The sequence below is a fragment of the Oreochromis aureus genome, linkage group 12 (assembly GCF_013358895.1).
Source record: "Oreochromis aureus strain Israel breed Guangdong linkage group 12, ZZ_aureus, whole genome shotgun sequence".
Taxonomy (NCBI): domain Eukaryota; kingdom Metazoa; phylum Chordata; class Actinopteri; order Cichliformes; family Cichlidae; genus Oreochromis; species Oreochromis aureus.
This window is the reverse complement of record NC_052953.1, coordinates 15,042,762-15,070,562: the sequence shown is the minus strand read 5'-3', so window position 1 is coordinate 15,070,562 and position 27,801 is coordinate 15,042,762. Positions and strand designations below refer to the sequence as shown.

General features: G+C 38.1%; 1 protein-coding gene across 1 annotated transcript in view; it reads right to left on the bottom strand.

The window, feature by feature from the left end:
* Positions 1 to 27,801, bottom strand: part of oxct1a (3-oxoacid CoA transferase 1a) — a 54,275-nt gene that overhangs the window by 3,754 nt on the left and 22,720 nt on the right. The window contains exons 8-15 of the mRNA XM_031727381.2: positions 25,391 to 25,498; positions 25,014 to 25,128; positions 24,490 to 24,584; positions 23,805 to 23,853; positions 23,344 to 23,416; positions 22,074 to 22,149; positions 8,498 to 8,587; positions 7,028 to 7,108 (exon numbers count right to left, since the gene is read on the bottom strand). Coding sequence (XP_031583241.1) covers positions 7,028 to 7,108; positions 8,498 to 8,587; positions 22,074 to 22,149; positions 23,344 to 23,416; positions 23,805 to 23,853; positions 24,490 to 24,584; positions 25,014 to 25,128; positions 25,391 to 25,498 — 687 coding nt within the window. The remainder of the gene's footprint in view (positions 1 to 7,027; positions 7,109 to 8,497; positions 8,588 to 22,073; positions 22,150 to 23,343; positions 23,417 to 23,804; positions 23,854 to 24,489; positions 24,585 to 25,013; positions 25,129 to 25,390; positions 25,499 to 27,801) is intronic.

Below are 27,801 nucleotides of genomic sequence, written 5' to 3'. Positions count from 1 at the left end.
ACATTCAGGCTAAGCCTGTCAGGACTCTCAGCTCATTAGAACTATACACACAGTAACAGGGCAGGAGGAAGATATCTCACTCCAGTATTAGCAAGACAGATGGAATGTCACAAGGAACAGGGGTCTATGGATAACACAGACACTGACATGCATCTCTAATTGTGACACATGTCGCTAGTGATTAGGGGAAATTAAAAAATTGTCAAAATGTGCCAAAGGGTATAATATATGATACAGCAGTAATGTACTCGTATGATAGGTGCTGTGCTATGTCAATGTGAAACTCCCTGTACAATGCAAAAAAAGCTTGCCATATAATGGCATGGGTAAGCACATTTTAAAATGAACTAGGAGCTGATTTCATTTATAATAGCCACACTATACTAATGAATAACCAACCGTGCCTCCATTTCCAAAGCAGCCTTTTGTTATAAAAATGTTGAGTCACCTTTCTTCACAGTCTTCAAAGCCAGCACCATCATTAACCAGATTGATGCAAGTTAGTCATTAAGAAGCCGGTAGTCTTCCCCATGTGCTGTCTGGCGAGACGTGGGCAGAATGTCATGTAACAACACTAAGGCACACTCTCTCGGTCAGCTTAACGTTTTAGACAAATGTGAATACAAGAGAAAAGAAGGGAGGAGAAATTAGCACCTGACCTTCCAACAAATAAACAACAGCTTATCCAGCATCCTGTCAATATACTGCAGCAATTACAAGGAGTAGCTTTTGAGATGTTTTCAGACAAAAGCTCACAGGAGGACCATAAAAGAATTTCAATTTGGTTGCTGAAAAATAATTGCCATCACTGGTATTGCTGTCATTATGGGAAATGCCAAAGGTAATGATTTTATGCCCCCATTAAATGACTGAATAATTCAGGAGTCATTGTGTTTCATTGGTAAATGAATGGGCAATTTTATTTTTTTTTTACTTCCTCATTTTTAAAGTAGGATTTAACTGATAAGATGAGAAAAATACTCAAAGCTAGTGTGGAGACCTTTGTCATGGCAGCATGTAAAGCAACAGTGGGAACAGAGGTGATAAGAATTACTCACACAAAATCATTGCAATAAAACTCCTGCAAGTCAACTAACTGTTAAATGAGGCAAAGTAGTAAAGAGTGAAGAAGTGGCAACATGGGGTACAAAAATGATTCCAGCAGCAGAGACACAACCTGAGGCAATCGATTTCCTACCACCCTTAGCTTTAAATCATAACATCACTATTTAGGACAACACTTGAATTGCTATCCCTCCTGGACATGTTGAGCCAAGGAGGATGCTGTGTTTGTGTGAATATATTGGCTAGGTCAGCGTGTGTCTGTGTACGGAGTGTATTTGGCAGGTTTTAAAGGTTTTAGTTTCTGCTCTTATTTTAAAAACAATTTGGGGCAGAATCATGCAAGAAAAGAAACCAACCAAGTACAGATGAGCATTATCTGCTTTATTAAAGGTACTAAGTAATATATCCATATCTTCTATCACCTCTTGTGATCATCATATTTTCTTACAGTCCACAAACAGGATTATAAAGTCTTCTGGGCTAAATAAAAAGAAAAAAAAGTCCAGCTTTTTACTGGTTGGATGCTGTATTTCCTTTAAACAACCATAGGTTACAGCTTACATTCAGGTCTGTAAGTATTTGGACAGTGATATAATATATAATTTTGTAAATTCTGAGTAAACTGCAGAATTTATTTCACAGGCTTTTAACAAATATTTTATTAACTATTTAGGAATAGTCTCCCAGACAATGGAGTGCCAATCGGTTTCATGGCCAGTTCTCTCCTTAGATAAACACTCTTGAGGAGGTAGGTGCATCATTTTCTCTAATGCAAACTCTAATGCATTTTCTCTCAAGCAATGCTTCCATGAATATAAATAGAGAAGAATTATGACAAGTTGCACACTCACAAGCAGGAAGGCCAGATTAGACTTTACCAGTAAATATCTAAGAGAGTCTGCACAGTTCTGAAAAAACAAATAAATCTTTGAAGAGATTAAATTTAGATTATCTCACACCATTTTGGTAGGAAGAGAAAAGTATTCAGAGGGTTAGGAACAGCTCATGATCTGAAGCTGTCAAACATTATCTGTCAATTATAATGGAGGCAATGTTATGGCATGAGCATGTATGGCTGCCAGTGGAAGCGTTAGTTGGTGAGGTGACTGCTGACAGAAGTAGCGGGATGAATTCTGAAGTGTACAGGGCTATATTCTCTGCTCACATTCAGCCAAATGCTCCATAACCCATAGCCCTGGTGCTTCACAGGGCAAATGAATGTTGACCCAAAGCACACTGCAAAAGTACGCCAAGAGTTTTTAAAGACAAAGAAATGGGATATTCCTCAATGGACTAGACAGTCATATGACCCCAATCCAACAGAAGACAGGGAGACCCACAAACAAGCAGTAACAGAAAGAGGCGGCAGTAAAGGTCTAGAAGAGCATCCGAAAAAATTAAGCACAGAATATGGTGAAGTTGACAAGTTCTAGACTTCAGGAAGTCATCATCTGTGAAAGATTTTTTTTTATCCAAGTATTAAATACAATCCTTATATGTATAATTGTGTTAATCTGTTGAAATATCCTTGAGTCTCTAAACATGAGGAACTACATATACAATTGGTGTATGCTGTTTTTAATTATTGTTATTATTATGGAGAACAATGGCAGCAGAGCAGACTATTGACCTACTTTTACAACTATTGCTCGTGAAATTATACCACAAGGACTCTATTAACTTATGAAAAAGCAAGTTTGATTATGCTGAAAATTACACCAGGAAGAAGAAACTATTTCCTCTCACGAAACAGTCTCCATAGCTCCCTGAACATGCTCTGGAAGGCTACCAGGCATGACAGCATAACTGGTGTGGTTGATCTTCTCTGCTCCGTGTATGGTGGAGTAAAACAGGTGCATAAATAGATGCACATAAACTCACACACATAGACTAAAACGGAGAGCAGAGGAGAAAACTAGTGCTGTGTTCTATTGCTGGAAGTAAAATAAATAAAGTCCCTGTTGTGTATCTTCTCTCCCCTCATCATTTTTCCCGAAGATAAGCAATAGAACTGTTGCATCTATGTAGTTCTCTCTATGGCACACAGTATGTGTTAGGGCAGGTGGACGGTGATACATCAACCATGTGCAATGCTAAAGGTTTTTATCCCGGATACAGGGGAAAAGCAAAAGAACCAACAACAGCACAAATATAAATTAGGTCTACATTCCTGGATGTTTCAAATATTTTTTAAAACTGCTCCTAACACAACTAACAACTAGGCTCTGCCTAATGCAGTACCATGCTGAAGCCTTGACAAGCATCTTTAACTTGTAGCTAAGGAAGGACTATCAGTTGATAGGCACAGGATACTAGATAATTCCCAGAGTATGCAAATGTTATATTGCTCAAACTTGACCACACAACATGGACAAAATTAATTACATTTGATTCAAGAGGTTTCCTATTATCTGAAAGTAACACCAACATCACATGTGCATGATAATGGATGACCTTTAATACACAAACTCATGCAATCTGCCTCTAATGTAGGATGTTCCACTTCCTTACACTCACCTCGAAGAGAGAAGAACCATGGAGATCTATAGACGAGTTCAGTGAGAAGAAACACAGGTATAGACTTCCTTCAAGTGGCAAGATGTACAAATACCACACCTTGCAATGCGGGAAACATTTTAAGGTGCAGTCTGTCACATTTTAAGGTCACTTAAGACTGATGTTCATTAGGTAGCTCACATCATCACTAATCTCACCCTCTCACATTCTGTTAGCATGTAGGCATAAGGAAAGTTGAGTTACTTTGGTATTATTTGGTCCATAAAACATAAAAAAGCAAAATTATATATATACTTTGCTTTCATGGTTTCAGCATGGCCAAAATGTTCCATGAAATCTATAACATGAAGTTACACCTCATCTACACTAGTCTGATCTTATCGATGTGAATTCAAACAAGCCAGACTGATTTTATTTCTTCTGTCTCCAAAAAGACAATGACGCATATAAATGTGCTCATATATGTGTGTCAAATAGGAAGAAAATTGTGTGTCAAATAGGAAGGAAATTGAGCACTGGCTGCAATTTTGCTAAGAGGAATGGATGAATGCCACCATATATTGTTTTCTTTCATTCTATTTCTGAGAATATAATACAAGAGTACTTATGGACAGAGTGAAAGAGAGAGCAGCAGAAGTTAAAATGAGGAGGATGAAAAGAAGGAGGTGATACCAGGGCTAGCGGGGCAATACAAAGAGCTTTAACCTTTATAAATGTTGACAGAAATCTGCTTGCTGAGAAATGTTGTGCAATCACAACAGCAGCCAGTCGAGCAGAAAAGAACTGGGGGTGGAAGCATGGACACACTGTCTGACTTTGCCCCTGACAGGTCATGTTTTCAATGAACAACCTCTAAAGGCAGTAACCGCCAGAGGGTAACACGGAACTGACCGGAGTACATGAGGACACAAACTGCATCAACACCAAGCTCTTCTACTTACTGGAATCCCTCACTGTGCTTTTCTTCCTCAACTGCCACAGACCTTTTTCCTAGTCAGCATTTATGCTGCTTCCTTTCTCCTTTTTACATTCCTTTGAACTGTCATCCGTTCCTAAATTCTGTGATATAGCCATCAGATAAGCAAACGTTTTCAAATTCTTTCATCACGCACACACCAGAGAACATAAACTATAATTAACATAATAATGTAAGAACGAACACACTCAAAAGCAAGCTCAGAGACATATACCCCAACTCTAATGGAAGTTTGATAAGATAAGATAACTCTTTATTGTCATTGCACAGTTTGAAATCTACCCAAGAAAATATTGCAGAAAATGACGATGGCACAATGAAGTTAACCTTTGATCTTTTGAATGTGAAATTCCATCACAACACCATCTTATCCTATTAGAAGTGTGTAATTTGGCATAATTAGCATATTAATTGAGAAATTAACTTAACCTTTGACCTCGCAATTTAAAGTCAGTTCACGTCTGAGTCCATGTGAATAATTCTGCCAAAATTAAAGAAATTCCCTCCAAATGTTTCTGAAACATCATGCTCAGGAGAGTAATGCCGACCGACAGATCGATGGGCAACCTTAAAATGAATGCTTCTGTCTCAGCCTGTCGCAATAAAAGGCTGCTGATGCAGCTCAATGGCTTCCACCATCAGTTGGAGAGACCAATAGTTTCTTTGGTGCATGCAGGGAAAAGTCTGTCAGTGGAACCTGAAGAGCCTACGGACAAGAACCAGTGACAGATGTTCTTGTTCTGACTGTGTGCCACCCTTTAACATAAGACAGGGTGCAAAATATTCAGCTGCATCAAGCATTAACAAATGAGGATGAAGATATTCGAAAAATAAATTTAAAGAGAAACCTAACCCCAAGAATAAAAATCATAAAACCATAACTAAATCCATTTTTAAAAAATCAATAATTAGGTGATTCCTTATGAAAATCAATAGACTGAATTAGGGTTAAATGAACAAATTCAATTTCCATCTACTAGTGTCTCTCTCTTTTATCATAACAATGCTTCTGTTTGCTCATTTTTGAATTGTGTTCTTGTGCTTAACAAATTCATTATACTACCACCGAACGTAAGGTTTATGCCACAGTTGCCCTAAATTAACAGGATGGTAATTACCCAAATCATTTTTTATGATTCTGTAAAAGTTAATGATATCTTTAATGCTAAAAGATTATTATTATTGTTATCCATGAACTTTATAATTTACTGTTTTACAAAAAGCTTATAAAAAACAGTAAAGCACATAATTATTTTTTGATTGATATGCCAAATTACAACAATTTACTGAAAAGAAAAAAAAAGTTTTAGCGATTGAACGTTATGCTTGATTCATTTTTGACTTCTCACTGGAGACTAGTGTTCCAGCTCAAATTTGGGTATAAAATGTGGATTCAGTTTCTTATAGGCCTAATATATAACAGTATAATTGAACTTTTTTAAATAGGTTTTGGGTAACATTTGTGTTTTCTTGGTCGCTTTCTATGCAACGCATACAGCTTGTGCTTTGCGGCACAGCTTTAGTCCTTTGGTATTAGTTAGTTAGTGTGTGTGTGTGTGTGTGTGTGTGTGTGTGAGTGTGATGTAATGACTGACGAATACACAGTGTAGGTACTTGTGTTTTATTGGTTAAGGACTTCTGTGTGCCCCTCGTTGTTACTAATACTAATTAGCTGTGGTAAAAAAGGAATTGAAATCACTGACTGCCAAAATGATAATCACTTATCGATGGTGAATAGTTAAATTTCATCAACACTCAGCTTCTCCTGGGAGAATATCTTCTAGTTTACGTGTGCTTTGTGTACTTTTGTGCATTATTATTTTTTTCATTATTGCCAATGACACCAAATGTGATTCCAACCTGTGTCTGCAACACTATTTATACACAGTACATCTCTGCTCAGTCAGACATTGTATTTGACATCAGTAGAGATGGACCTTCTTTTTACTCTGAGTAACAAGCATGGCGTTTACAGTTGTACCTCATGACATCATCTAACAAATAGATTCTGAAAAAAATCTGTGTTCAGCTGTAATCGAGCAGGGGATTTTGGTGGCTTTTTAGTAGGCTGACCTATAAATACACACCCCAACACAAGTGTATTCTGTGCTATCAATTTTTTACATGATTCTATTAACATTAAATTCAATTCAAATCACAGGTATATAATTCATATAATAAAGTATATCCCCAAACCCCCATTTTTTAAAGATATACTAAAAAACTAGTTCTACAAAACACTCTCATGTCCCCCATGTAAATCCTTTCTAGGCCAGGAGTCCTGTTCAGTCATAGCTTACTCACTGGCACCGTCTATGCAGCAAACATTAGTAAGCAGTCGAAGTTTATGACGAACAGCTCATTCATCCATTCATGCATTCATCTAGCCATCCACTATTCACATTTACATCCATGGAGGCACATCTGCATCTATTATGTACATATAGAAACAAAAAGATAAAAGTGCACCTTTTCTGTGATGATCCGATCCACACATTGTTTCCCTGTCAAAGGCAGGCTGCACTTGTCCAGTATCTTGTGTTTTCCTCCCTAAAAAGAACGGGACAACATCATTGCCTTTATTCAGTATCTCGATGTTTTTGGAATGGATCTTTTATGTTATACATATATGTGCATATTCAGTGTTTCAGCTGGGTATTTATATTGATCCTAAAGGACATTCAGCACAAATACAGTGTGTGCCTCAGTTTCTCCATCAGACATCTTCAAGGAAAAGGAGGGAGAGAGAGAAAGAAAGAAGGAGAGAGAGAGAGAGAGAGAGGGGGAGAGAGAGAGAGAGAGAGAGGGAGAGAGAGAGAGAGAGAACACATCCAAAAGCCTCCAACGATGTCTAAGAGGCATACATCACACACCCTCGCTCACTCTCCCACTCCCCTTCCCCATCATGAATGAAAGCAGCCTTCAGGGGAGTAAATTTATGCTCACCTGCTGCACCATCTGGACTTTAGCTGGGCGCCAGACAGAGTCCCATTAGCAAAAAAACAGCATGCTTTTGTAAATGCAGAATGTTACAGTGCCCTTGCATCATATTGGTTTGGACTTTCTAAAAGTAAACCAATTCAGCTGGATTGCCTACTGCAATTGTCAGAACCCCTGTGGGATTAGTCATCTCTTGCTGCAGCCCTGGTCTAACTATCAGCTCGTCTCAAAACACTAAGCCCAATTCTAGACTTGTATTTAAATTAACTGAAGATGAGCAAACAGGAGGTGGATTGTGTGCCTCACCAGAATGAGCCAGCTCTCTCTAGTAAAGGGATATTAAGCAATCCATTAGCAGAATTATCCTTAATCAGCCCTAGCACTCACATTCATTACTGTAGGAAGCAGATACAAGTAACGCTGGTGAAGATATAAACACGGGAAAAGGACGCTGTTAATTTAATTTCACTCACAGAAAGGAAATAAGTCTCTTGAGTGACTCGTAAAGGCAATGTTAGTTAGAACAAGCACAACAAGAGCTCATGCTAACACACCCTGAAGGTCGCAATGGTCGCTTCTATCACCGCCGCAACCTCATCTCACAGCCACTTAAAGCCACTGCAGTATTCTCCTGAATGATAGGTGTCGCCAATGAGACAATATCGCCACATAAGCGCTGAAATAGGAGGAAAATACGTCAAAACAGGAAGCCAAGGCTTGTTTGTGGGGTTTTTGTTGCAAGTTTTTAAACTGTTCCAACATCTCCCTCTGTATATCTGTATATCGCTGAGCTTAAAATGGCGGTAAAAAGCGTCATGATCGTACACTCGTGTCTTCAATCCAGTTCCTACGGCCACAACGCAACACGCCAAGTTACAGAAATCTAGAGGCGCGCAGCCGGCTGACAAACCACAAAGATTGTGTGCGTGACACGCGATTTGACTTAAAAATCACTGCATGACACGGCGAGCATATTGGCCCCATTACATGTTTACACACCTTAGCTGAGTGCTCCATGGTGACCACCACCTTAGTTCCAGCGCTTGCCACCAAATCCATGGCTCCTCCCATTCCTTTCACCATCTTACCCTAAGAGTGGAAGAAAAAACAAACAGACTTTAGTTTCAGTTATTCCATCTAATCTTGGACAAAATGATATTTTCACTTGACTAATTTTTCACAACATTAGCTAGAGATTATAGTACAAAATTATACTTGGTCTAATCCCTAGTTGGGATTACCAAAACATTTTACATTAAAGCTTAATCGACAATAGGCCATGAAACAGCTACACATATGTTGAAAAAAGAAAAAAAGAGAGCGAGAACAAGAAAGACCGTTTAGCTAGATTCTGGTATAGGATCACACCAGTTAGTGGCACCAATGTGTTGTTATGCTGCGTGAAGTGGGAAGCCAGAAACCCTCAATTATAAGTTTGAAGTTTCAAATTCAAAGAAGCCCCACAAACCCTGACTTCACAATCCAAGATGGCAGAAACTGAGAAGTAAAACTTACAATCTGTACTACTACTGTTGTGTATTTGTGACTCTGTAAATAAGCCATACACAAAGCACTAACACGCTCCATCTATAAATGTGCTGCATTGGTGTTTGTAAGTGCAAAAAAACAACAACATTATAGTATATTGATATTGATGGATAAATGGCTCTATTTTCCAAGGGCGCAAAACAAAGCCTTTCTTTCCTTGCGTTCTTGACTACTACTATTGGAACGCACACCTGACTTCCAATGTAAAAGGAATGCAGCATTAGAACAAAAGAAAAAAAAAAAAAAACACCAGCAAAGTACTCCAAGCCACCTTTTCTGATAGTCCCACCTACAGCATGTGTGTCCCCAGAACTCAATTTTTGCATAGACTGAATCACAAAGTAAAAATAATGCTATCTTTAATAATGATGCTTCACATTTATTGAGAAAACCCAAACAAATGCCACAAGAAAACATTGGCCATTTCTTAAGCCTTTTCAGTGACGGGATACATAACTCATAACTCAGACGCCCTCTACAGGAAAGGGCAGAGCAGGCTGTACCTGCTGCGGAGACTCAGGTCGTTTGGAGTGGAGGGCCCACTCCTGAAGACCTTCTATGACTCTGTGGTGGCCTCAGCCATTTTTTATGGTGTGGTCTGCTGGGGAGGCAGCATCTCTGCCGGGGACAGGAAGAGACTGAACAGGCTGATCCGAAGGGCCAGCTCTGTTCTGGGAGGCCCTCTGGACCCAGTGGAGGTGGTGAGTGACAGGAGAATGGTGGCTAAGCTGTCATCCCTGATGGACAACATCTCCCACCCCATGCATGAGACTGTGAAGGCACTGAGCAGCTCCTTCAGTGGGAGACTGCGGCACCCACGGTGTGGGACGGAGAGATTTCGCAGGTCTTTCCTCCCCACTGCTGTCAGACTCTACAATAAAGACTTTTGCAGCTGATCAAACACACAAACCCACACATGTGCAATAAGACTGCTATATGTGCAATTCTTCTTCTGACGAAGTTGTGTTTTTGTATTTTCCTACTCAGTTGTATATAGTATTTGTATTTCTATTTTATTCTATTGTATATATTATTCTATTCTATTTTATTCTATTGTACATAGTATTTTATTTTATTTTATTTTATTGCATTCCAGTGTTTTCTAATTTCTGCTACATAACTTTGCACTTTTGCTGTAACAAAACAAATTTCCCACCTGTGGGACTAATAAAGGCCATCTTATCTTATCTTATCTTATAACGTTGAAGGCATTATCAATCTGTTGAAGTGACAACATTATGACATTCAGACATGGGTCACGTTTATGTTAATGTTTCTAGCAGTTTCATTCACACATTGCTATTCACTGACGCAATGAGTTCTGCAGTACTTGGTATAATGCAGTGCAGATCTCTGCTGGGGAACCATTCCAAAATATGAGGCCTGAAACCTCTGGCCGCAGGCTGGTGTGCAGGTTACCTAACAGACTGAGGCCTGAGGACTGCAAATTCCATACCTGGGATTCCAATGTGACCCTTTGAAGATATATAGGGGCTAGTTATGCTGCAGTAATGTACTGAACGACAGATCAACAACAGGATTACAATGTCCTGAAGTCAGAACCAGCATAAGAATTATTCTGGTGCAGTGAATGGAGTGTTCTCTCAAGACAGTTATTATAGTTTTATCTTAAAGAAGAATGTCTCACTAGTAGTACAGGTAAACCCTTGCGCTGTTAAAATAATTCATCCATACCTGCTCATGACTGACTACAGTCTGTTATTTTCAACAGAAAAATACAGTGACAACTGCAAGAAATGTAAGCAATGCAGAGAGCAGGAAGAAAAAGCATCCTGCATTAGAACTGCACTAAACATAACCGAATGCTTCTGTGCAGGAATCCAGTGTACTGAAGCTTTGTCATGTCACAATGAATATTTTCTTCAATAACAAATAAAAACAAAACTGTTTTCTTTTATTTTTTAAAGGTGGGAAAGAAAAATGCTAAAAAAGGAATCTGAGATCTGTCAGCCGGGTGAAAAACTGTCTTCAAGTTAAACATTGGTCACAATAAGGAAGGTTTCCGAATAAGGAAGGTTGATGTGCACATATGGCCGCAGGGTGACGGCTCAGTAACTGAATTAGAATCCTATTTCCTCATCAATCATGTGTAGAGCGTGGTTTGCTTTTTGCTCAATAACCGGAGGATATGTATGCCAAGGGTGACGCATTGTAAGGATACTGTCTGCCTGTGGGAAAGGCCAGCTGGGGAGAGAAGATATAAACTGAGAACAGAAAGGAGGTTTGGGAGACAGGAGGTGGGTTAGAATATTGGATATTGAAGAGGCAGCATTTAATTTCATTTTCTTGTTTGTAGTCCAATTGAAAGTGGCCTGCTATAACAACATATCAATACCCTCAAATAAACTACCAATATCAGGTTTAATACAACTGTATCCATTTTGACTTTTAATCTCCAGGCGTTTTTCCTTCAGCGTTTTTATTTATTACACAGACACTTGAGATTAAACAGTGTTGTTTTTCATATAATCAATGTTAATGCACTTTATGACAGCCAGTGGGCTTAGGTGACGTGTACACAGGCCTAAGGGGATAAGACTGTCTGACCTGCTAAATGCAAGTTGTGATTTACAGCTACCATGCAGAGCTAGACACCTGCTAATGTACTCCATGTAACAACATAGGCTGTTAATCGAAAGGGTGTGTCTTTTGAGATCATAACCACATGAGTATTAACATTCTAGTATGGTTTTGATTAATGAAAATCAAGACAATAACTCTGGAGGAAATTATAAAATGGAAAAATCCCATTTTTATTTTGCTACGGGGCAGTACATTTATCCCTAACTGTGAAAATGATTTGATGTATTTTCTTGTAACCAAAAATGTAGCAGAGGATCAACAGCTTTCTGTGAAAGTGGTCAAATGTTGAATATGAAATTATGCAAGAAAATAAAGTTTGATGTGGAAAATTAAAGAAAGGTCGATGCTCTGTTTCTCAGTGACCTATATTGCTAGGAGGATTGGCATTTCCTCCCCTCTCATTTACAGCTTTGCACGAGGTTATCTGAGCCTACTTTGATCTAAACTGCTGTATGCAGCAAAACCTCTAAATTAACATGATCTGTAAGAGTGTAAAAAAATCAAATTAATGGCGAGTTATGATGGGAAAAGCAAATCTATTCCATCCAGAGGGATGTATTATCAAGGTATGTCGAACCTTATGTCATGAGGCTGGCTCTCTTTCTTACTTAGCATATTCACCATGTTAACAGGGGTCAGCCCAACCTTGTCTGGACAAGGTTTTGCTTAGAATTCAGTTAAAACTTGTCTCTGAAGTTTGACATTACATTAATATATATGCGTTAGGTTGACTTATGTTCTGGTAAACTGCCTAACCTTTGAGTGGCACTCGCATGTTGAACTACTCACAATAACTTGCCTCTCAATGTTAGACGTCTTAAAGATTTGTGTTTTGCAAAATCAACGCTATGAAGAAGAGAAATCTACACACAGCATTGAGCCTCTGACCAGCAGATGCTGTAAAGCATACTTTCAGAACAACACCCATGGAAATATCCTCTTTTCAAGCCGCCAACAAGAGCAGGGTAATTTAGTCATTTAATTAACAAAGCTTTAATGATATTAACCTTGTTGGTCTGACTGAGGCTGGTTCCTTTTAAATTTCCTCACCACTCTCACTGTGTCCATTTGTCCGCTATAATCGTAGCACCACAGGGCCACTAGGACACTTAAAAGTATGTCAGGAAACAATTCAGTAGCAGAAACACACAAAAACATAAAACATGTCTCTTCTAAGCAATGTTCAGCTCCCCAAAACCCTACAACTGTATATAGAAGAGAACAACAAATTCTACATAAATGAACATAAGGAACAGACAATGTTAGGTTTAAGATTTTTAGTAGTTCTACATTAATGGTCTAGTTCAACTGCAGATGTTATTCATCATATAAAATCCAAGCAAAATAAAAGCTATGGTAGCCAGTCAGAATTTTTCCACCTGGTTCCAAATAACACATAAGATCAGAATGTTAAACAACAGGAATCTTCCTGATTGGCTGTGTACAGTCATTGAGGTTGATAAAACATTAAACAGCCAATCAAAACTGACAACTAATGTCACATGTGGGGTAATAACCAGAGACTGGTTTGAATCTAAATGTGTAAGAAAATAAAATAGGGAGGAAACATGGAGAAAACCTGCCATTCGTTTCCATGGCTGCATAACACTGTTTGCCCTACATGAACAAACTGACAGCTCACTCGCAAGTAAGTTACAAATCTACAAGTAAGTATACATGCAGTATTTACTGTACAGTGTAGCTGAACCCGACATATTGATTTGTTTCATCCCTCAAAGGTGGCATAATTGAAGTGCGTTTCTCAAGTTACAGTCAGCATGGAAAGTTTGAGAACTTCAATTCAACAACAGATGGCAGGTTATTTATCTTGTTCTTCATTCAAAGTGCAGTGGGAACAGTCTTTACTGGGGTAGGTGGGTTAATTAATTCCATTTAATAATTTACTTAACAAAAGACCTGGTAAAAATATCCTAGCAAGAGATACCACACACACTCACCCAACACAGCTCACAACTATAACAATGAGTGATTAATGGTGGGGTGGAGGGTGTGGGGCTGCCGGGGGCAGTATAACTGGTGCAGAAACCTGATAAGACCTCTTAAGTTGAAGCTTTGCTAAGATGACACCTATCACAATATGTAAAAGCATAGACAATGACACAGTCTATCTCACTAAACCACCGTTCACAGTGAGCCCCAGGTGCCAGACAACTAAGACTATTGCTGTTTAGACCAAGTATGGAACAGTTTGAAATGGCTTTATATTCTATTCTAAAAAAAACAAAAGAAAAAAAGGAAAATATAATTTAATTGTACATGAACAAAGACAACAAAGGGCTTTGGTATTCTATAACATTTTTATACTGTGATTTGCTGTACATTCAAAACTGCTGGTCCATCTCTTCAGGAACATGCTAAAAAAAACAAAAACAAAAACAAAAACAAAAAAAACTTAAAACCTAGTACTTAATGTCATGTGTCATCTGAAAAAATGACTAGAAAGATAAAAATCTGTTGGGTTTTTTAATGATTATTAATCAAAAGGATTGATTTAGAAACTTTGTATTGGCATATATGAATAATTTGACTAGCACTTTATTTCTCTTACTATGCTCAACCCTTAGATGACCCTTAAAAATCGTGACTCTTTTTACCCTAAGGACAACAAAATGCCACCTTCCCAAAAACTGCTGTAAAAATATTATATATTAATATTATTTTTCCACTTTAAATGGACTCAGTCTTTTAAAACTACTTCAGACTGAAATTTACATATCAGAAATGTATTATAGCTCTTTTCATTCCAACCCTTTAAAGGCCATTATGTTTACATAGCTCCACTGTTTTTATAGAGAAAAAAACAAACTAGAAACACCTTTATTAGTCCCACTTGTGGGCAGCAACACTGATTTTAATGCCATCTTATTTTTTTCCAGTGTCACATTTTTTTTTACAAAAGCGTAACCTAATAAAAATAATGCCACCTTTCCACAAATGGCTGTAAAAGTATTAATATTTTTTTTACTTTAAATGGCACAGTCTTTTAAAACAACTTTAGCCTGAAATATAAATACCAAATATTAATTATAGTTTTTGGATTATAGACGTATAAAGAAGATGCACTCCAGCTAAGGTAGAGCACAGTTTGCAAATGTACAGACTGAGGTCTTTGCATGTAAGCTTCCCATGGTGCTGGCAGCTCTTCTGTTTCTGTCCATGCAAAAGTCACTGCCCTTACATTTGCTGATGAGAGGGGCTTGCAGCAGCACCCAACAGATTTGAATTAATTAATTTTTTGACCTGTAAACACTGTCCAAAATGAGGATTGTGACGACCCACTTCACCCTGCCTCCCTTTTGGCCAGTTTGTGTGGCATGTCTCGTTTGCAGACATGGGAGGGATGGAGTGGTTCATGCCTGATTAATGACGCTGGCAATACCTGGGCCCAGTGTGCCAGTGCTCTATAAAAGCTTTCAGAGCTCAGTTGCTGGGTGGCACGTTCCCCTGAGACATCCCTCTGGATTTTGCTTGCCTTTGGTTTCGTTTTGCAAGCAAACAAACTTTGCATACACAATCCTTCCACCCATGCACTCATCTACACCACTGATTGTACTGACTACACATGCCATGGTTTGTGTAAGGGTTCTTTTTTTGTTTTATTTATTTAAAATAAATAGATTTTGGACAATCCGGGTTTTTATCATGGATGTGCGACCCGGATTGTGACAAGCATCCCTACATAACATTCCTGTGTGTCCACATAAGCCACTAAGTGTTTCCAATGCAGGTTTGTCATGGTCACAATTTGCTGCAAGATTTCATCTATCAGCAGCAGTGCATAGCTGGTAGCAGGGTGTGTAGGTCCCAGGATCAAACCTGCTGGGACGTAGCAGAGCTTTGCAGTCTTTGTGGGAGACCAAAATACGGAGATGAAGAAGTTCACCCTGTGACTGCTTCAACCATCTCCTCTCTACTCTCACCTTCAGGTGAATCCTCAGAGGAGGATGAGGTGACATCTTTACACTAATCATGCACGAGCATTTCCAGCGCATCCTGTATGTTCTAAAGTCTTGCATCTCCAAAATGCCTGTACTTCTAACAATGGCTGCAGTGCAGCTGCATAGACTACCCGAGGAAGAACCAAAATAAAGTCCAATTTTTGTTTTATTTCTTGCTGCTGAGATATCTTTGAAGCTTTGAAAGGTTACTCATCATTTATTATTACTGAATTAGTTTATAACACAGAGTGTGGCCTTCTAAGAGGAAAGACTTGAAGGTGAACATCACACACATGCACGCACACACTCACACAATTATCCAACATCAATAGCTTTGGACACTTATCATTTTAGCAGAAAACAGAAAAATGTGAAATTTTGGTGCATGCTTTGGATAATAAAAAGTAGCGCCACCTGGTAGACAAATATAAAAATGTAAATTTTAAGGTCAGGTTAATTTAAAAGAATGCATTACTTGATGTCAAGATAAATGTGGGATTAAAAAAATGATTTTTCAAAGATTTTCAATGGGGAATTTTTTGGCCTTAGGATAAAATGTGAAGTTTTTTCATAGCTTAGCCATTATAAGCTAATTTAAGGAACTGGGACAACAATTTTATAATAAAATAAAAAAAATTAATATCCTCTGGCAAATATGAGCTTTATTCATTCAGCAAAGCCAAAAAAGAATGAAAATAAAAAACAGAATGACACAAAATGTCTTCAGAATCATCTAAGGGTTAAGGCACGCTTGCATTTTTTTGTGTTGCCATGGCTACAGAATACAATTTTCTCATTTGTTGTGCGAGTGTTCGCTTTCCAGTCAGTGGCAGAAACACCACAGAAAATGACCCCCTTCACAATCCAAGAGTTCCCACTTACCAACTGGCTTCCTTTCTCTCCCCTCCAGTTCTCTGACAATCTCCACTGTCTGATACAAACGGCTCTCTATTTAATAACATAGCAACAGACTGCCACAAGCCTTCGTTACCCAGACAACTAATGACAAGAATCAGAGAGATGGAACTGACAGCAACACAATGCACACCATGTTCAAAGCAACCGAAAAACACAACTGTTTACAGTGTATAATTGGTAAATATGCTCCAATCCACCATAAGTAATGCAATTTATTTCACTGTAAAGCTGAAATTTTAAGCAGAGAAGCCCAAGCAAAGTAAAACTTAAAAAATATATACACAAGAAGACACAGAGAGATTTGTGGCATTACAAATACCCAATAGGACATTTTTAACTTATAAGCCTTCAGTCATGTCTAAGTTAATTTGTTGTTATGATAATAAATATATAAAACAGAACAATCCTCTTAAGCAGCTTCATTAAAGCTGCCACCAGATCTTATGAGCACTTAGGAGAGTAACTGCATTTTAATAGTAAGTAGTTTGTAATATTGCTGCACTTTGCTGCAGTTATACTGAGCCTCTGGGGGTTTGAAATATATGTCTGAGGCAGCGGCTGTTTTCTCCATTTAAGCTCGACAATTGTCAATTCAAATTCTGGTCTGTAAAATACAAACTTCAATGAACAAACAAAGGAAAGGATGAATCATAATCCTTACATTGGCTTTTAATAGATTAATAATTAGTAACAAATAAAATGAATATTTGAAAAAATAAATAGATAAATACAATTAAAACTTCACTTCCGACACGAGGTTCTTTTCCTAAGCTGCCATTGGTTCCTTAAATAAAAAAAGAGAGTTTAAAAACATCTCTGTCAAACAACCATCTTAGTTACTGTAACAAGATGATAGTGTTCCAGACAAAATCACAATAACAAAATTACACATTTATCCTTCTACCAAAGCAGCTATTTTCAATATGAAGACACAGTCTAACCTACCAGTACTTAAGTGGGCACTTTTTCGTAAAAAAAAGAAACTGTAACTTACTCAAAACCTTATTACTCTTTCTTGCACTTACTCACATTCTCATAGATACAATATCTCACTTTGAGTTAGAATTCTTCTTCAACTCTATACTTCTAATAGTAATAATAATAATAATAATAATAATAATAATAATGATAACAGTCAAAATTGTGCATAATAAAAAAATCTAATTTAAAAAATGTTTCTCTTGCCTTATCAATTAAAAGCTATATCAATTAAACTATTTAATTAAAAAAATCCAATTAATCTTCACACTGCAGTAAAACCCAGAAAAAAACTTTTTGCAAATACTAACAGCTTTTTTGTGAGTGATTTAACTTTAAAATGTTTTTGTTGACCAGATAAATGTTTATGCTTTGGTTAACCTTTATATGATTGCCCTGAAGTGCTTGTTTATTCATTTCAGTTTTAAAGGAACGAGTAAAACTAACGACACAGAGCTTGGTCAAAATAACACTGGAAAAAAGGAGTAAATAAAAGAGAGACATGATTCTCATTTTGAAATCTGTAAGGATGTGCATATAACAAGAAGCATTTTGTGTATCTCCTGTAATAAACCCCTACATCTAGGACAACTTGATAAAGCTCTCGCAGCCAAAGATAAAATAGCACCATAATGCCATCCTGTATTCTATTACCCCTTTTCACTTCAACTATTGTTTTTCCAGATGTTTCAGCCTGAGTGGAGATGTAAAAGCGTTTCAAAGCCCTCAACTGGAAAATGTTCATCTGCATTTTGCATATTAAAAGCATTTGAAATCAACATAATCTCGCTGAGAGTACTGCATCCCCAACTCCTACGTAAAACATTTCCAATTTCACGCTATGCACCAATCTTTAGATAGTGAATAATTTTCATTATTACAAAGGGTTGGAAATGTAATTCTCATCATCCATCCTTTCTAAAGAGGGGATAATGAAGATTGAAGCGTAGGTGAGGGCAGAGGTATGTGTGCCAGTGTTTCCACATTGTTTTGCTTTTCAAAATGTCCAGAATTACACAAGAGAGCAAAATAAATTCTTTGTCTATAAGCAGCTCCACTGCAGGGCTTCAAAATCTGCATAGGATACTTAATCAAGCACTGGTTAATTAGCAATTACCATGGACAAACAAGTATGAGTGAAGTGGTAAAAATGAAATGAATTAAGCTGCAAAATTTACAACTCACCATCAACAACAGTATTCATATTCACCAAGCTGTTATGCAGTCATTTACACTGTTCAAAACAATTAAGGGAATACTCAAATTGAACATCGGCTGTTGATGAATGAAATATTGAAGCCCAAAATCTTTACTGACATACATTGTTTAGTTTATTGAGAAAAAAATGATGTAACAATGGTTAGTGGAAACCAAAACCATCAACCCTTTGAGGACTAGATTAAAGAGGAAAAACGAAAAAAGGAAATAACACAAGAAATCAAAGGTAAAATTGCATGTCTCCAAGACTGTGGCAGTTTCTACTTTGTCGCTTAGAGGAGACGTGTCTATAAAATGATGTACATGCTGAAACAACTCGTAGTGTTGATGCACGTACACTTCAGCACTTCAGTGCAAAAAAAAAAAACTCTGTGGCCAGGGGGCATTGTGGTTGAGGCCTCCCACATGGCAAAGAGGCTTTTAATGGGTTCTTGACCTTAGTAATCATTCCCAAGGTCTGAGGCCACTGTGGTCTTAGGACCAACTGACCTGATGTAATATCTAATAATAATGTTGTACACCCATTATGCTGCAGCACTCACAAACACCACATTCCCCCAATCCCTTGACAGGCATTTCCTTTCACTCTCATATAACAATGAAGACTGCAACACTGTGAATCGGCTTCAAAATGAAATATTTTTCTTTGAGAAAGGCTAAAATGTATAAAACACCTATAAGTCTATTTCTCTCTCTCTCTCTCTCTCTCTCTCTCTCTCCATATATATATATATATATATATACTCATTCAGATCCAGCGTTTGGAACTATTTTGGTTTTCATGTGAAGCATGACCCTGATGGTAAGCACGTCATGGACAAAAGTAAAACAGTATGTCGGATGTGCAACGCAATGCTCAATTATATTGGTGGGAACTAGTGCGTTAGCGCAGTTAGCTCGTTAAGGTGTTGACGCCGTCCAGCCTCACGCACGGGGCGATCCGCTGTAACTCCTTAACGGAGATTTGCCGCGTTATGGCGTTAGTGTCATTTTAACGAGATTAACGCTGACAGCACTAGTGGGAACACAACGAATATGACTGCACATTTACGCCGACATCATCCTAGTGCAAAGACAAGTGGAAGCAGACAAAAACAACAAGCATGCATGCTACAAACTTTACTTTGTCATTTAGACAGCCGTTAGCACATGATTCTCCTTATGGGGACCTGATATGTTTAATATGCTGCTGAGAATATACCCCAGAAGAAGCGTATAGTATAGCTTTTATTTTGGAATGAGCCCTTTCTCTGTAATAACCTCTCTTTTCCAAAGATGAGTGATTTCTCGATCTGATAGATTTATTTATTTTTTTATTATTTTGTTGTTTCAGCAACATTAAATTCAAAAACTGTACTTTTGAGTTAAAATATATATTTATAATTTTAATAAATGACAAATTAAAAAGGCATGAACATTTTTTTGTATCGAAAAAATATCGAACCGTGACACCAAAGTATCGAACCGAACCGAACCGTGAATTTTGTGTATTGTTGCACCCCTAATACATAGACATATGTGTATATATATATATATATATATATATATATATATATATATATATATATATATATTAGGGATGCAACGATACCAATTTTTTTCAAACCGATCCGATACCGATACTTAGATCTGAGTACTTGCCGATACGAGTACAAAATCCGATACTTCTACCACACACAAGTTAAACTTAACCAGTAGTAAAGAAACGACCCCAGACAACTCTTTAACACAAACGAAACGTTTACTGAACGTAAGGGCAGAGACAAATACTGTACAACACATCCCTTTTTAAACTCAAATGATATTCCAATTCCTTAACCAAATGAAATACACTGTATAAATGACATAATTCCCTTTCAAATTATATTAAACAACCCAACTTATGTTATCACCTTTTGGTAAGTGACTCACTAATATACACTCCAAAACACGTTATATAACTCCACTAAACATACAATATTCACACATGGGCCCCACACACACTCACATTCACACTTGTTGCAGGCCTGTTTGCTGCTCACGCCGGACGATGGAGAAAATCCTCTTCTCCCCAGTAAGAGCACAAAAGTCTGACTTACAGTTCCGTTGCTCGGTAGGTCGCCGTTCACCAGTCCCACACTAAATCCACTCCCTGCGGACCCGATGCTGTCTCTGCTACAGCGCGTTAGCCCGTCACTGTCCAGCTCTCCGACAGTCCATAGCGGCTGCCGCCGTGGCGCAGCCAAGCAGTCCGGGCTAGCCTTTAGCCTCGACGGTCTTAGCTGGAAACACAGATTTCCACGGTGGTGCTACCGTTGAAACAAAAAGTCACTTCACCCACACTCTGTTGCGAAGCTCCCACACGGTTAGCTTTCTAGTCACACACTCTTTTGTGCTAGTTAACCTCAGTAAAACTAGCCGAGTCTCTCACTTTGGCTCAGCTAACCTCGTGCATCTCTCCATGCCGTTCTCTTCTCCTCCTCCATTGCAACAGATACACAAGTCCCGTTATATGCTACCTTCACGGGCCTCCAGAAAATTAGAACTCTGAACAATATTTTAACTCCTTCAGAGTTACATACCATACAATAATACTTTATGATTAACATAACAGTTTGATTGCTCTAATTAATTACCTGTATTTACCTTGTGACATATTACAGGGCAAATTAAATTCAGGGTACAGTTACATCACATAACTGTGAACACCTTATGTTACCGTGGCGTTCAAGTCCATGGGAATTATGAGTATCTACTCCCAAATTCCCATCCGGGCTACATTAGTATCGGTTCATGGTATCGGTTAACTTTTACGAGTACGAGTACGCGCGCATTTTACAGTATCGGCCCGATACCCGATACCAGTATCGGTATCGGTGCATCCCTAATATATATATATATATATATATGTATTTATATAGTTTCTTGTTGTCTAATATAGCTTTTTTTTAATATGATCTGGTGTCCATTGTGAAAGAGAATTCAAAGAGTAGTTACATGCTTGAACTAATATTACAACAACTAATTATTTATATAGTGATGGATTATTCAGTGTTTTAGATCTTGAAAGCCAGATAAAGACAAAGAATGAGTATGAATATGTACAACTATACTGACAGAAGGACGTGTGTATACAATAAAAATAATGCAACAATAAAACTGCAACTTTTACATTACCAAACACCCACCTGACACAAACTCAATAAATATACATAATTAAATAAAATTAAAAAAAAATATCAGCAAACCCTCAACAAATTAAACATTTGGAGCACGCTTATTATACTGCTGTGCTGAACCACAGCAGGTGCTGAAGAAACACCAAATGTGGAAAAAAGGTAACAGCTGTGGGCAATCAAAACCAAACTTACTGGGATCATCCAGTTGGCTAGATCTCCATGTTTTGACACCTGCATGGCGCCCAGCATTGTCAGGTTGATGTGACCCCTGATGAGAATGACACAACAGAAGAAGACAGCTGTCAACTCCAGAATCACTTCCACTTATGAACTCACAAATCCGCCCATCAGATATAAAATAAAACACAACAGTACTGCTGGAGTGACCCCATTTTTGTGACAAGACACTATGAAAGCGCATCAGACTGATTCTCACATTAAATGCCTTCACAATAATAATTTTCCCATCTCAGCCTTTTTTGATAGCAGTACTTGTCATAGATAAAAGGTCTGTTCCAATGTTTTATTCACATCTTTTTAAACAAACACTCTTATTTGCTAGAGGTACCACTATAATCCACTATATTAACAAAATAAGTTTCACTTGTCTCTTTATGTGTGATACTTTCTTCACTGGAAGCAATCTCCGCTTCAGAATAAGCAGTTTAAAGTCCAAAGTAAAGTCCTGCAACAGCCCTTAGGCAGTTAGGGGTATCACTAGGATGTCTACAGCTGCACAGATTAGTACTGCTGCCTACTATATAATCATAAAGCACTTTAATCCTTTTTGTTTCTGCAAAAGAATGTAGCAGCTCATGGTGGGTGTTGGCCACACACAAACACATACAGACTAAGAAGTGATAAAGTCTAAATGCCCAAGTGTAACATAATAAGTGTGGTGTCTGAGGTAATGTGGCTCGCAGCACACCATATGTTGAGTAATTCTTTCCCAGCATATCTGCACAATAGCAGACACACTCACACATAGACAAATTTAGCGTTGTTCCATTTGGTACCTGCCAGTGTGACAGGACAGTATTATTTATGAGCAATATTGAATTCCTGCTGGGAGGACAAAAAGAATTGATACTGCAGGGAGTCTGGGTGGGCAATCACAGTGAGCTGGCAAATCAATAAGAACCGAAGACCTTGGGAATATTTGGAAGGCTGCTGTCTAGTTGTACTGATGACAGTGTTGTCCAGCATTGTGAGTCATGATTTTGGCCTCTGGTTACAGGTGTTCGGTGCAGGTGATAAGCAAATATGAAATTATTGCGACTCTAAAATTCAGTAAATAATAGATTAGAAATGATGTGTTTAAAGGTCTCACTTTATGTATACCTCCAAGCTATAACTGACTCAATAATTTTTAAGGGACTTACATTTAAGTCCACCACTGTTAGGCATATCTTACTTGAATTCAACAAACAAGTTTTGAAAAGCTTGTGTCTTATGGACTTACCCTCGGATCATAGCAAATGAGTCATCACTGGAGAAATATGCCGCCCCAGGGAGCACAGTGACAGTCTCCTTCCCTGCAGAAAAGCAACACAAAGTATTGCAATTCATTTATCATAGCAGTGAATTTAACACTCAACACATCAAAAAGCAACACACTTTAGAGATGAACATGAAGAAAGTAAATAAAAAAGAAACACATCCAACAATGGCATTAAAAAAATAAATGGAAGGCTGAATTAGAGAGGGAAAAACGATGCTGGATAACTGGACACAAACAAGTATTATCTGAGTAAGTTTGTCCCAAGCATGAAGCAGGCAGGCAAAAAATGGTAAAATAAAATGCTCTTATTTTCCCTATTATTTTGCCAGACCATTTTTCACGCATACTTAACTCTCTTAAATAAATTATCTAATTTTGTCAGAGGACGTGGGAAATTAGATGTTCATTAGGATAACCCTTACCAGCGTTAATCAGGTCTGCGTCTACTGCATCCTCAGTGGGATAGGGACCCTACACAAAAAGAAATAAAGGTAAAAAAAAATTTTGCACACATGCAGGCAGGACACATCTCACTCAGCCTGACTGGCCATGGTCTTTGAAGAAAGAGGCACAATCACATTTCTCCGATTAGATGAGGCATTGATTTTCTCTCCTTTCAACAAAGAGAGCAATTCTTTGAGACTAAGGAGGTGGAGAGATCGGTACCTTTTTGAAACTGGCAGTCATAAATATAACATTGACAAATAAGAAATTACCATAGGCGCCTACATTCTGGCAACACAACTGATTGGAGAGCCATTCTATAGCAGCGGCAGCCTTTGTTAAAAGGCTCAGCCGGCAAATAATGAGAAAGAAAAATGGAAGAGAAAGCGTCAAATTGCTACAATCTCTTACGTAACAATCGCAACACATTTCAAATGAGGGCCCCAACTAGGAATGATGCTGGTTAAATAAATGGCTACTCAGTTTGAAACATGCTCAGAGCACAATTTGGTTCAAAAACATTTACTGCCACTTCAAAAAAAAACGTCTTTGCAAAGAATGAAGAAATATGTAGCTCGTTAGCTTGTTTAGTCAAGATTCAAAGCGCTGAAACCTGAAGGGGGGACAAAAAAAACAAACAAAAAAAAAACGTAGGTGTCTTACCAGTCCCAGAATCCCATTTTCACTCTGGAGGTGTACAGTGATGTCTGGTTTTATAAAGTTGCTGGCCAGCATGGGGATACCAATACCAAGGTTAGCTTGTATTATTCTTTGTTAAAGAGAGCAGCTACGATATTTGTATTTCTGACAGGGGAAAAAGGTGTTAAGATTAACAAATGCACGCATCCTTTAAACAGTTATGTTAAGTCCAAAAAACACTGAATGGTTAATCACAGATCAGTCAATTAAAAACTAAAGATGATTTCACAAGGAAGGGCAGAAGCTGTCACGATAAAATGTAACTAAAGACCACAGGGAGGAAAAAAAAAGAAAAAAAGCATAGCACATTATGTGCATCATTTATTATGCAACTTGATAATAAAGGAAGCCAAGGTAAAGCATTCTTCTGTGGCAGCTGGATACTTTTTGGTTTGGTTTTCCTGGTGGGCGTTAAAAGTAGGCCACTGCTTCACAAATGTATATGATTTTTTGATCCTCTCACTGCTTGCATTTCCATCAAAGGATACCATACATGCCATCCTCAAACTCCAGAGCAGCCCTGCGAATGATCCTCTCTCGAACAATGTCAGATTCCTTCTTTGGCTTGGGCTTCTCTTCTTGGCTTTTCCTTACTGTGCGTTTCTGGAAACATGGAAATATAAAATAATCTTGAAAAGTTCATTCTGGTTGAGTAACAGGACACATGAATATAACAACAAAGTATATTTCTGAACAGTGATAGAAATGTGAAAAGGCTTGGAAAAAGTTCATCTCTACAGTTCTATCAATGCAGGATTTATCTTTTTTTCTTTTTCCATTACAATTTCATAATCCAGAATGCTTTGCATGCCTTCCAAATGTAATGTGTCTACTTGTCTGAGCTCTTCAAAGTATCATTTTGTACCTCAATCCTTTTTTCATAACTGGCGCCCTGGACAACCCTGTGGACATAGATGCTGGGTATGTGGATATCCTCTGCAGCAAAAGTCCCGACTTCCACCACCTCTTCCACCTACACAGAGACACAGAGTGATGAGCTCTGACTTCACTTGCAAGGTGTCCCATGATCCTTGAGATTAAAGTTCAGATAAAGAAACCATGCACAGATGGAATTACACCACCAGAAAATAACCTTTGCCTACCACGCTATGAAATTCAAAAGGTGAAGTGATAAAAATCCAGTAGATGCTTTCCCACTCTGCAGGCAAATCTGAAGATTTCTTTTTGATTTTAGGGTTACTATACAATTTCTAAAGGCTTTAAAAATGTAAATACTGTAAATAAATGTAAAAAAAAATGAGACAATTTAAGTTTGTTACTATTATAATTCATAATTGAGCTTCAAACATCAGTGGCATTAATGCTGAAGAAAACATTTTTGTCCTAATATGGCCTCAGAGGTTTTAAAATTATTCTACTATCATGTCTTTCACAGGGAAGAGACAGTAAATATTTGTGAAAAAGTTGCATTTATTCATCTAGCAACTCCACTGAGCCCATTGAAAGCTGTCTGTGTACCCAAAGTCAGCCTGGCTAACAGAAAATAGGAATCGTCTGACACACCAAGCCCAGGGGATGCAGCTTGATCCTAAGATCAAAAGCAGCGAGAGTAGGGGTGTATGGAAGAGATTATATTCATGCTGTGGGTAAGCTGGCCAAACTAAAAATAGAGGTCAAAAGGAACCTTTTCACCATTATGTGGAAAACAATGGTTAGTTCCAAAAACTTTTTTCCAAGGGTTAAATTTCAGATCAATTTATTCTGATAATATGGAATAAACCATCTCGATCATTGTCGTACTTAACATGACAGCAATATAAAAATTGTGTACATGTAGCAAGCAGTATATTGCTGACTGTGACAGAAAGTGCACCACCTTTATTTAGAAAGTGTACAGCAGCAGAAGAGGAGTATACATCTGGGATTCTTTCTGTCTGACTAACAAGACACAGATGGAAATGGCTATTGATTTCAAAAGAGTTGGGTCATCATGACTAGGATAGGAACCTAACAACGAACCTGCTTCCTCCTCCTTGCTATAAACTGAGCCTCCCTGAACACCCTAGTTCAAAGGGTGTTCAGGGAGACTTGTACGGCATGTGTGGGATCCATTAAGCCTTGCTGCCCATGCAGGTCTGCTCTAGCTCTTTTTGCAGTATCCATATTTACAGTAGGCTGTAGCATTAAACACTACAGTCCCAGAGATTTCAAATAAAGGACTCAAACAAAGCTGGGGAGGGATTGACAAAAAGCCTTTTTTCGAGAACCAATTTTCCTTTGTCAAACAGATGAGACTTCAATGGGAAGGATGTGCCGTTTCTTTCTTCCAGGAGATTCTTCAAGTGGTTGAAATAATAAAATTAAAATGAAAAATGGAAAAAAAGAAAAGCATTTCCACACCTCTGGGGACCAAAGACGACTCAGCCATGACAACATAATTCTCGCCCTCATTTCTACTTTTCAGTGCTTTACTCCTGTGTAGCTCAGAGTGTAACCTGCTTATTCTATTTACATGAGGGGCAAGCAGCCGTTCAGAGCAAATTGAATTGAATCTTTCCTTATCTCTACTTCCTCCCTCAGCACTCAGCCCTGACTGAGAGGAGTCAATGGCTAAGAGTGGATCCCATCTTAGCGTTGTCATGGATACACAGGCTTTGGTCTCTCATGAGCTAGGGCCACTCAGGACCATAAAGTGATTTTAGACTCTTTTGCTGGTTCTACTCTGGTTTATGGTAAATCTCTGATGCTCCAGAGTGAAAACGAGGCCATGCAAGATGAGACTGATGCAGCAGTCCCACACACTCACCCACATCTCTGGGGGCTTGATCTGTCTTGGTGAGAAGCATGATTTTCTTAGACATCTTCATTAAGCAAGATTGTGCTTGTCATGTTATTAAAAAATTAAAAAGTCTTATGACAAGAGAGACTTGGGGGAGGGGGATTACAACAAATATCTGGGGTGTAAATTTCTAAGAATTTTAAGATGAATGCATATGAAAACAACATCAATCCCTTAATTAGAAAAGTATATACAATTGTAAGACCCTGAAAAACAAAAAACAAACAAACACAGAATTCACACCCAAGAGGCTGGCTTTCCTCATATTGTTTCATTGGTCTCACACATGCAAACAAACCATGTATTCAGCTCCATTTTCAATTACCCTCCCAAAGCTAAGTCAAAGCACAATAACAAGCTCATACAATTTAAATGTGCTGTGTACATAAAAAAAAAAAGCCTCTGTTCTTTTCATCTATGTGATGTGTCCCGGCTACACCACTGCTCAGATGTAGTTCAGACAGAAGGTTCAACGG